The following is a 12480-nucleotide window of genomic DNA, read 5'->3' on the forward strand; positions in this document are numbered from 1 at the left end:
TCAACATACAAAATATCAATGAAGGACAAAAAACTACACGCTCATGTCAAATGTTGCAGAAAAGGAATCTGACAAAATCTACCAACCCTTCAAGATTAAAAAAAAAAAAAGATTCAGAAAACCAGAAACAGAAGGAAATTTTCTCACCACGATGAAGGGCATTTATGAAAATTCCATACCTAACATATTCAATGGTGAAAGACAAAGTTCACCCCCTAAGATCAAGACCAAAATAAGGATGCCTGCTTTCACTAATGCTACTCAACAGTGTGCTGGATATTCTAGCCAGAACAACTAGACAAGATAAAAATAATAAAAAGTAACCAAATTGGAGAGAATGTAAAAATACCTTTTTTGCAAAAAATATGATCCCATATAATATCCCAGAGAATCCACAAGAAGGCTAGTAAAGCTAATAAACTCTGCAAAGTTGCAGGTTGCAGGACCAACAAACAAAAATCAGTTGTGTAGTTGTCTTTCTATACACTAACAACAAACAATCCAAAACGGAAATGAAGAAAGTAATTCCATTTATAATGGTATCTAAAAGAATAAAACACATAAGAGTAAATTTAACCAAGAGGTGAAAGACTTGTACACTAAAAACTACAAAATATTACTGAAAGAAATAAAAGACCAAAATAAATGGAAAGACACGCTATGCTCACAGGTCAAAACATAAAGATGTTAATACCACCTAAAGTGATCTACAGATTCAATGCAAAACTTATCAAAATTCCAACATGCTTTTTTGCAGAAATGAAAAAGCCAATCCTCAAATTCATATGGAATTGCAAGGACCCAAAAAGCAAAACCCATCTTTTTTTTTTTTTAAGATTTTTATTTATTTATTTGATAGAAATCGCAAGTAGGCAGGGAGGCAGGCAGAGAGAGGAAGGGAAGCAGCCTCCCTGCTGAGCAGAGAGCCCAATGCGGGGCTTGATCCCAGGACCCTGGGACCCTGACCTGATGGCAGAGAGGCTTAACCCACTGAGCCATCCAGGCACCCCGCAAACCAACTTTAAAAAAAAAAAAAACATGAGACGATTCACACTTCCAATTCAAAACTTAGTATATAAAACTACGGTAATGAAAACCAGCATGTGGATAAACCTAATTAGACCAAGTAAATAGTATTAAGAGTCCAAGAAAAAAAAGTACATCTACAGCCCATTGATTTTTGACAAGGATACCAAGTTATTCAATTGGGAAGGAACTATCTATTCAACAAATGGGTGTTCAGTTAACTGGATTTCTATGTGCAAAAGAATAAAATTGGACCCTTAACTCACATATATGTAAAAATTTACTCAAAATTGATCAAACCTAAATGTAAAAGCTAAGAGCACAAAATTCCTAAAAGAAAACTTAGGGAGAAAGTTTCATGACAGTGGACTTCTCAACAGGTACTCTGCGAAGCACAAACAACAAAAATATATTGGACTTCATCAAATTTTACAAATTTTGTGCACCAAATGACATTATCAAGAAAATGAAAAGACAACCTACAGAATGGGAGGAAATATTGCAAATCATATAGCTGATAAGGTTTTAATACCCAAAATATAAAGCATTCCAACAACTCAACAACAAAAATAATTAAAAATGCACAAAGGAATCCAATAGATATTTCTCCAAAGAAGACATACAAATGGCCAATAAGCATATGCAAAGATGCTCAACATCACTAATCATTAGGGAAATTTAAATGAAAACCACCCATTAGGATTGCTATTATCAAAACATACCAGAAAGTAACAAGTGCTGAAGACAATGTGATGTAACTGGAACCCCCTGCTTTGCTAGTGAGAATGTAAAACTGTGCAGCCACTGTGGAAAACAGTACAATGTTTCCGCAACGTAAACATAACATTACCATATGACTAATGCCACTCATAGGTGTATACTCAAAAGAACTGAAAACAGGGATTCAAATAGATATTTGCATACCGATGTTTATTGCAGTGTTATTCACGATAGCCAAAAGTTGGAAACAACCCAAGTGTCCATCACAGATGAATGATTAAACAAAACGTGGTATACACATGATGTGGAATATTACTTAGCCATGAAAAGTTAAAATAAAGTTCTGATACATGCTACCATGTTGATGAAACTTGAAAACATTATGCTAAGTAAAATAAATTAGACCCAAAAAGACAACTACTATGTGATTCCACTCACATGGGATATCTAGAATGGGTAAATTCATAGAGAGTAGATTTAGATTATCAAGATCTGGGGGGTAAGGTGAAAAGGAGTCTCTTCCTACTTGAAAAATTTCTGGAAGATAATGGTTACAGCTGCACACAGTGTGAATGTAATTAATGCCACTACATTATACCCTTAAAAATGGTTAAAACGGCAACCTTTGAGCACCTGGGTGGCTCAGTGGGTTAAGCCTCTGCCTTCGGCTCGGGTCATGATCTCAGAGTCCTGGGATCGAGTCCCTCATCGGGCTCTCTGCTTGGTGGGGAGCCTGCTTCCTCTCTCTCTTTCTGCCTGCCTCTCTGCCTACTTGTGATCTTTCTCTGTCAAATAAACAAATAAACTCTTAAAAAAAAAAAAATCAACCTTTAGATTATTTATATATATTTATATATTATACATGATAAAAAATACTGTTAAAAAAAACAGAAATAAAAGATGAAGCTGGGTCAATAAGGGAGGGCATATTTCTCCTACACAGGGATTCAAAACAAACCTAAGAAGGAAAACAGGAGACAAGCAGTGTCTACAGTCCCCATGTCACACTTCCACCAACTGTACCCACAGCACAGCCATGAACGAATCTCCAACTGTGTATCAGGCACCACTGAAGACCCCGGAAATAAAACGATGGCGAGGACTCCAACACCCCCACCCTCATGGAGCTCATAGTTCAGTGGGTGAGACAGAAATCTAACTAGGGGGCAACAGAAAGCAGATCTCTGAAAAAATAAAGACCCTCTTGACTCAAAAAAAGAAACTTATCTATAAACCCTTAAAAAATTAATGAATGAGAGAAGCATTCTGGGATATGAACATTAAAAGAGAAAAGAGCTATTACAACAACACAACAACATCTGAGTTTCTTCTCTGGCCATGGAGGGCTCACCTGAAGAGAAAGCCAGAAGGCAGACACTGTGAGCCCAGGCAGCTCTGGCCCCCAGCTGCCACCCAAGGTGTGTGAGAGCCTCTCCCACCTACCTGAAGCCACCTTAGGTTGGTTGCCAACAATTCCAACGGTCCTCCCATTCATTCTTGCAAAACCAACAACGATATTCTTGGCATAATTGGGCATGATCTCAAAAAATTCTCGCTCATCAACAACCTGCAGGGATAAATTTACACCTGAGCTCAAAATGATAAAGAACCAGAGAGAACTACATTACAAAATGACAGGCATTTACATTGCAGAATGACAAAGCTGGAGCGCCCCCACCCACCACAGGGTCTGTAAGCATGCAGGGAGGGCAGCACCTCTACCCTGCTGGGGAGGATAAACCAGTGCTCTGTTTTTAAAGGTTCTATTTGAATTTGGCATTATTTTACTCTTTTAACCTTACTTTGAAATCATTTTAAACTTACATAAAAATTTCTGGAACAGTTAAAAAAAAAGTATATATACCTCACCTAGATAATCCATTTAACATTTTACCACAGATGTTTTATTTTTCCCTCTCTGTCCCCACCCACATCTCCTCTCTCTCCTATGTATCCATATATATTTTTTCTTCTCTTTACATATGTACATTTATACACACAATTTTTCTCCTGAATTTTTTGAGAGTAAGCTACAGACATGATGCCACTTTACCTCTAAGTACCTCAGTATGTATCCTAAGAACAAGGACATTCTCATGTAACTGCAGTGAGACTGTCAAAATCAGGAAACTAATACTACTATTATAAACCCTTGTTCAAATTTTGCCAGTTACTCCAATAACTCTTTATAGCAACAAAAATCTGGTCCTAGAATCTAATGGAAGAGCACCAGTCCCTTCTTTTAGCCTCCTTTAATATCCGCCCCCTCAGTTCTTTTCTTTATGATCAAGACATCTTTGAAGATCATAGATTGGTCTTTCGGTTATTTGTCTTCAATTTGGGTTTAATATTTCTTCATGTTTAATTTCAGGGTGAGCATTTTTGGCAGAGTATCACAGAAGTGACCCTCTCAGTATTACTATCACATCAAAAGGCACATAATGGGACACCTGGGTGGCTCAGTTTTGTGTCCCATTCCTGATCAGAGCTTAGGTCTTGATCTTAGGATCATGGGTTCAAGCCTGGTATTGAGTTCCATGCTGGGTGTGAAGCCTACTTTAAAAGAGGGGAGGAGCATAATGTCAATTTGGCCATTAATGGTGGGAACATATGCAGGTCTCTGTCCTGCAAATTTCTTACTTCTCCACTTTTATTAAGTACACTGTGGGGAAATTCTTAGAAATGTAAAAATCCTATTTTTCATCACACTTTCACCCACTAGCTTTAGCACTCATGACTCTTTCCTGACACAATTATTGCCATGGTAGCTGTCGAATGGCGATTTCCCTAACCCCATTTATTAGTTGGCATTCTATTATCAAAAAGGTCTCTGTCTTTCCCATTTATTTACATCATCCACAAGCATGAACTTAGGAATTCTTGTTTTATTATGTGGACTGTAATCTTTATCATTATTTTATGTTTAAATCGCTCCATAGTTGCCAGAGAGAGTATATTCAAGAGGGTTCCTGAGCAACTCTGATGTCTCTCCATCACTCACTGAGCACTGTCACATTCTGGAATTGCCTTACTTTCAGGTTCATCTTGTACTTTTTCTTGGCCCAAGTCCAGAATCAGCCATCTCTCCAAAGGGTTCAGATCCCTTTGGGATTGGGAGTTGGGGGATAAGACTGCTTCTAAAAAGCTGTCCTAGAGGACAGAGCTAGGAAATCCACAGATACACACACACACACTTATTTCTAAAAGTAGTGTGAAAACACTGAGTTCATACTAATAGCTCCAATTCTCATCCAATTCAACCACAGGACTCACTCTAATTTACCCCTTACCATATTCAGAACTCCTTTTTCCTACAGTAAACCCTGGACTCCCATTATCCTCAAAATGGACTTATTTAATCCTCAAATACAGAGAAACTGGTTTCAGAAATGCTACCCCAAATGACTGAAAAAAAAAAAAATTCAGTATTGCTTTACAACTATTTGTCACTGGACTAAAGGTATATAGTCAAAATACTGTGTTCAAAAGTTACTCATTTGAAACACAGGTTCAATTTGTTTTTATTGCACCTGAAAGGTTTTCCCTCAGTCTTGATTTTTTTAAATTTGTAAACATTAACATAATTTAACATCACTCCCCATCCCTTCCACCCTAATTCTACCCACCCTATCATTAATCTCATTTTCTGATTTATCTCTTATGCGTATATTACAGAAATGAGTAGATACATGTATACCTTTTTAGTTCCCACTTCTGTTTAAGAAGGAAAGTAACCTACTACAGATACTCTTTAGCACCTCGGGTTTCTTCACTTAAAAATATATCCCAAGAATCACTTCCTATCAGCACAGAGATCACGCTTGCTCTTTTTCCTGCCTAGGACTCTACTGTGTGCATGTACCAAAGTTTACTCAACTAATCTCCCATGTGTTGCTTCCATTATTTTAAATTCAAGTTGCCTACATTATTTTGCAATTGCAAATAACACAACAGTAGTAACCTTGTATGTCTATAATATTGGATGATGAGAAGTGTATCTTCAGTGTAAATATCTTCTAGGGGTGGTATCCCATTCCTGACACTGATTGTTGGGTTGCCTCACTGTCCTCAAATGTCTTCTCAGGACTGTCAGCACCTTTTAGGAAGGCCCCCATGCTACATTCTTTCCCTCAGTGGCTGGCGTGGTCTCCTTGTCCACAGCTAAATCTGAAGAGTTAGTGAGTTCTTCCCCGAACCTGACCAAGTCTCCTGTCAAGGGCAGGGTGGGTGTGGGAACACCTTTGACTCTCACTCACCACTCCCTCTTCCTTTGCACTCAATGTTTTCTTTGTCTGTTTTCTGGGTTCACATGTAAATAATACCCACTTAGTCTTAGAAATTACCATATACCTTTCCCAGCAATTTATGAGAGTCGGCTCTGCCAGACTTACCAATAGAAAATGTTTTCAAGTTGTTTATTTTTTGCCAAACTGACAGATGAGAAATGATGACTCAGTTTAATTTTAATTTGCATTTCCAACATACTGAGTCAAGTTGAAAATCTTTCCATATGTTTAAGGTCTATTTTATATATATTTTTGTGAGCTATCCATGGTTTCCTATTTATCAATTTCCATCTTTACTTCTTCAATTTTTAAGATTTTTTTTTTTTTTACATATTAAGGCATATTAAGACATACTAAGTCTTTTTTTTTTTTTTTTGAAGATTTATTTGAGAGAGAGAGAAAGATAGCATGAGCAGGGGGAACAGGCAGGGGATGGGGAGAGGGAGATTAACTGACTGAACCACCCAGGCACCCTGGGATATTTGTCTTTTATTTGGGACCTACGTTGCAAATATTCCCTCCCACTTTGTAGCTTGTCTTTTGACTTTCTTTATAGATTTTTGCTATGCAGAAAGGGATTTGTATTGTATTGTATTAATCACGTTTAAGGCAAGTATTTGTTTCTACCTATGGCTCCTTGGATTTCCCATAGTTTCTGCTTTATAAAGTCCATGGTTTTATCATTTGGGACATAGATTTTTTTTATATCACCATTATGAATCATAGCTTTTAGCATGTAAAAACAACTTTCCTTGTCATATTTAAAGCTTGAATTTTACCTCATCCAATATTAAGATCACAAATGCTGCTATGTTGTTTCTGTTCTCTGGTATACCTCTTGCCCATCCCTTATTTTTACCTTTTTAAAATCATTTTAAGTGTCTCCTATATACCACATATAGCTGGTCTTGGTTTATGAGAGAAATTAAAACTCTTTTTCTTTTAATAAAGGAAATAAGTAAGTTTAATAAGCTAAGCCATTCATATTTATTCACATAAAAGATTTGATTTTTACTCTATAATTATTTTCTATGAACCATGTTATATTTGCTGTTTGTGTATTTATACTGTTATTTATAAAGTTTATATATATATTTTTTTAAGATTTTATTTATTTATTTGACAGAGAGAGAGATCACAAGCAGGCAGGGAGGCAGGCAGAGAGAGGAGGAAGCAGGCTCTCCGCAGAGCAGAGAGCCCGATGCGGGGCTCGATCCCATGATGCTGGGATCATGACCTGACCCGAAGGCAGAGACTTTAACCCACTGAGCCAACCAGGCGCCCCCAAAGTTTCTATTTTTTATCTAGTGGGTACTTTTGTAATTATACCTATTTTATAAGCCTTCATCTGTTGATTATTTACTGTTTTATTAACTGGGTGCCTATTTGTAACAGTATCTGTTGATTCTCAATAATCAGTGAACATAGTCTGCTATACTTTCTTCTTCCTTCTCCTCCCATTGTTTCAGCTGCATTTTTTCTGCAACTAAAACATAGCATTTATATATTGTCTCCCACCCTCATTTCCAGCCTTGCTTTAGTCTTAGACTTATAATTAAATAAGACAATTAATCCTCTCATCAAAATTTCTCCTTGGAAATCTCTTGCTTAGATACGCTCATCTGCTAGAAGATTCCTCAAGGAAAGCCTAGGGACACAGTATTCCCTCAGTTCTTGCATATTTAAAACTGGTTTTCTTTAGTCTTAATATATGAACATCACCTTGGCAAGATATAAAATCCTTAGTCTCATAATCTCTCCTCAAGTCTCCTGAAAGTACCTTTCTTTCCATAGGTGTTGCTTTTGAGAAGTCTGATGCTACTCAGTCTCTCCTCTTTGTAATGTAGAGGAAATTTCTGCCTCCAAGTCCTGAAGATTTTTTATTTTAAAAATCTAATACTCAAGTTTTACCCAAGGTTAATTTTCCAAGGTGCTCAGTGGGCTTTTTCATTAGGTAGCTCTAGGTCTTATTTTCTATAGGTTTTCTTAGAACACAGTTTTAAACATTAATTCAGGTCTTGGTTTTCTTTCTTAGTCACTCCAATTACATCTATATTCACTCTTTGCTGATCATCTACTTAAATCACTTTTTTACCTTTTTATCTTCAATTTCTTGGTTTTTCCCACTTTCCTTCAGTATTCCTTATTAAAGTTCATTCAGTTGAATTCTCCCTAAAACACTTTCTGTCTTCATGTCTGATAAATAATTCTGGTCCCCCCCCCCATCCATTTTAATTCAATCAGCTCTAACTTTACATCTATTTCATGTCCGTTTTGTCATGAATTTCTAAGTTTCTGGTTTTCATAACCTCAAATACTTCCTTGAAGCTACTGAACTCAGACTGCAGTATGATCATCTACTTCATGATTAACTTTATAGCAAAGGATGTTTTCTCAATTGAAGTTTTTTATTCTCTTTCTATTTTAATAAGCTTTATATAAACTATTTGTATCTGTGCATTTTGTTCACAGAGTTGACAGTGGGATGGCAAACATGACTCCCAGTTCAAGAGCCTCCCGTCTGTCAGTACGGCAAAGTGCCATTTAGCTAACGCACATCTTGATTTTAGGGAGGGGTAAGGAAAAGGCTAATAGCTCCCTCAATATTTGTGGTTTTTATCTTGTAGACACATAAATCTACCTCGCTTCATTTTTCCTTCACTTCACAATTTCCAAAAACGCCTCTCCCTTCCTTCTAACAGGTCTTCCCCAGAAGCAATGCCCTTCCATAACTGCCTCCTCGATTCCTGGGTCCATGTTTAAGTCCCTCCCCTGAAGTTACTGCTGACCTAACAGGACTCTTTTCCAGTATTTTTCACTCTTACCGTGAACTTCCTCTTCCTGAGAGTAATTTTACCTAAATTCCCTTCTCTTTCTTCTGTGCAGTTTCTCAACACTCCAGCTCTCCACAGAGACGTGTAGTAGGAAGTCAAGAAATAGACCAACTAGAAATTGGGAGTCTTTCTTATTGTTAATTGAAGTTTGTAGTTTCGTGCCTCTGGGCTACATTAAAGCCATAAAAATGATAGTTCTGATTGTTGTTCTTATTGACCTATACAGTTCTTGAAGGATATGTACAGTTCTGGACTTAGGAGACCACCACTAAGCTTGGCTATCTAGAAAGCTCTCTTTTTTAACTTTTTAAATATTCATACTCACTGACCTAATTCCATTGCTGGGTTCGAAGCCAATGGATACACTCACAAAAATATACTCAGATACACACAGATGTTCAGTATAGCACTGCTTATAAGAGCAAAACCTAGTGGATCTAAATGTCCATCAGCCGGAAAATGTTCCACCCATAAAATGGAATATTATACTGTCATTACAAGAAATGAGGTAAATCTGTATGACCAGATACAGAAAGAAACTGAAAAAGAGCAAAGTGTGAAAATGTATAATACAATGTTTTTTGAGTTAGAAGCAAATATATGGATACAATATTTGGCATGTAATAATTTTTTTGGAAAAATAGACACAAAACTTCATAGCGCTTTACCTCTGGGAAAGAAGACAGGTATGAAGGAAGGAAAAAGAAAAAGATGTGCATTTCATTTTACCTGTTTCTGTAATTAAAGTTTCCCTATGTACAGGTTATTTGCTTGATTTTTAAAGCATTAAGAGTGTAACAGAGACTGCTAAGTAGCGATCAAAAATTCAACTTCCGGGGCGCCTGGGTGGTTCAGTGGGTTAAAGCCTCTGCCTTCGGCTCGGGTCATGATCCCAGGGTCCTGGGATCGGGCCCCGCGTCGGGCTCTCTGCTCCGCGGGGAGCCTGCTTCCTCCCCTCTCTCTCTGCCTGCCTCTCTGCCTGCTTGTGGTCTCTGTCTGTCAGATAGATAAATAGAATCTTTCAAAAAAAAAAAAAAATTCAACTTCCATATCTACCACTGTAACAGAAAGGATGGGCAAATGGCTACATTTTCCCAGCGTCCCTTGCAACTAGATGTGGCTATTTGTGTTCTCTACAATGGACTTAATTATAATATCACACATAAAAAAATAAAAAATATATATTAAACTACTAGTTCAAAAATTTGAGGGAAGAAAGATAAACTGAAAGAAAGCAGAATATAAAAGCAGATAACACAGCTTTTAAAAAGAAACAGGAAAATTAAATTGAAAAGGTTATTCTCTGATAGATTAACAGAACAGATCAACTACTAGGTAACCTATCAGGAAAACATAAAACAGGTTCTGGTTCAAAAATGGCAATACAGAGAGACCCTAAACACAACTCCCCCATGAATGCACAAATCTACACCCATTTCTATAGCAATTCCTCTTAAAGAACTGAGGGCTAACTGAACACCTTCTGCCCAACAAAAGATAGATTACAGAAGGCAAGAGAGACAGATACTTGGCAATGAAGAGAACCTCCATCCCCCAAATGATATGAACTGCAGTGGGGAGGAATATGTAGAGGGACCCTGAGCAGATGTGAATGCTCTGGGGCACAGAAAAAAGGCCACAGTCTAAAAGGGCAACTGGAATATAAAGAAACCAGTCCTAGAACCCTGCTAAACAGCAGAGGAGCTGCTGACACTCTCTCCAGATCAAAAGAGCTGGCAAGTGCCACACTGAAGTTCCTTTCCACTCTGACAACACAGATCAGAGCAGGTCTGGGCACCATAGCGGGCCTACTGGCTAACTGAGCCCTGGATGTCCTGGCACAGGAAAACAACACAGTTTAAAAGGGAAACTAGAATATAAAAGATCTACCTCTAGAACTCTATCAAACAGTGGGAAGAACTGCTGGGACAGAGGGTGGGTAAACACCACAATTTATACTCTGCCTCTACCTTGACAGCATGGACAAGAGTAAGATCCAGGAGTCCTGGTGGCAGCACAATCTGTCCCACCAAGACAGCCCCAGCACAGCATACACCAAGATATCCTAGGTCACCATCACTATAGCTCCAGCCATCTCACCAAGGTAACAAAGGTACAAAGCACCACAGATCACTCCCAAGCCCTCAACATCTTGGATTCAGATTACTTGCTAGGGCATCTCCAATGCTGAGTACTTCAGGAACCCCAGCCAACACCTCACCTCATCTGCAGGTGCCCCCTGCACTGAACACCCCAGGACATCCTGGCTCACACCTAGTTCAACTTCGGCTGTCCTGCCAGGGAACCCTCTGGGTAGGGAACCCTCTGGGTAAATAACCCCAGGACCACCCTGCCCCATACATACTTCAGCTCCAGCCATCCCACCACAGCAGCCCCAGCAGAGTGCCCTGGGACCCCCAACCAATCCAGCCACATCTCCAGAAAGTCAGCCAAAGGCAACAGGCACACATAGTCTATACATGGGATGACCATACACAAGACCATTCCCTCAAGTGCAGAAGTAGTTGTTACACAGAATTCCCAGAAACAAACACAAAAATCAAGCAAAATTAGGAGACAGAGGAATATCCCAAATAAAACAACACCACCAGGAGCACCTGGGTGGCTCAGTCTCCTCTCAGTCAATTAAGCATCTGCCTTGGGCTCAGGTCCTGGTCCCAGAGTCCAGGAATTGAGCCCCATGTCTGGCTCTCTGCTCAGTGAAAGCCTGCTTCTCCTCCCCCTGCCATTCCCCCTGCTTGTATTCTCTCTCTCTCTCTCTCTCTCTCTCTCTCTGAAATAAATAAAATCTTTAAAAAAAAAAAAAAAACCACCAAACCTCAGAAAAAAGAGGTAATGCAGTCTCACCAGACTGGAGAGAAGAGGAGTTGAACTTAATGAGAACTTCAACAAAAAGAAAATTTTAAAAAGAACCAATCAGAGTTGAAGAATAAAAAAACTGAAATGAAAACATACTAGAGGGAATCAACAACAGATTAGAGGATGCAGAAGAATGGGTCAGTGAAGTGGAAGACATGGTACTGGAAAGCATTCAAGATGAACAGCAAAAAGAAAGAATTTTTTAAAATGAGGACAGTAAAGGAATCTCTTGGACAACATCAAGCAAATATTCAGATTATAGGGATTCCAGAAGGAGAAGAAAGGGAGGGGCAGAAAATTTATTTGAGGAAATAATAGCTGAAAACTTCCCTAATCTGGGGAAGCAAACAGACATCCAGATTCAGGAAGCACAGAAGTTCCAAACAAGATAATCCCAAGGAGGTCCATGCCACAATAAATAATAATTAAAATACAAAAGATTAAAAATAAAGAGAATTTTAAAAGCAGAAAGAGAGAAGCAACTAGTAACATAAAAGGCAACCTCATTAAGGCTATCAGCAGATTTTTCAGCACAAACTTTGCTGGTCAGAAGAGAGTGTCATGATATATTCAAAGTGCTGAAAGGAAAAACCTACAACTAAGAATACTGTACCAGGCCAGACTATCACTCAGAATTGAAGGAGGAATAAAAAATTTCCCAAACAAAAGCAGTCTGACAAGAAATGTTAAAGGGACTTCAAGTGGAAAAGAAAAGGCCAAACTAGGAGAAATTT

The 12480-nt window shown here is 38.3% G+C and overlaps 1 protein-coding gene across 1 annotated transcript in view; it reads right to left on the reverse strand.

Annotated features, from left to right (window-relative positions):
• PCCB (propionyl-CoA carboxylase subunit beta) overlaps positions 1-12480 on the reverse strand; it is a 101171-nt gene that overhangs the window by 12374 nt on the left and 76317 nt on the right. The window contains exon 10 of the mRNA XM_004762456.3: positions 3190-3313. Within this exon, the coding sequence (XP_004762513.1) occupies positions 3190-3313 (124 nt within the window). The remainder of the gene's footprint in view (positions 1-3189; positions 3314-12480) is intronic.

Source organism: Mustela putorius, unplaced genomic scaffold (assembly GCF_011764305.1).
Source record: "Mustela putorius furo isolate JIRA1106 unplaced genomic scaffold, ASM1176430v1.1 tig00003834_pilon_pilon_pilon, whole genome shotgun sequence".
NCBI classification, from domain to species: domain Eukaryota; kingdom Metazoa; phylum Chordata; class Mammalia; order Carnivora; family Mustelidae; genus Mustela; species Mustela putorius.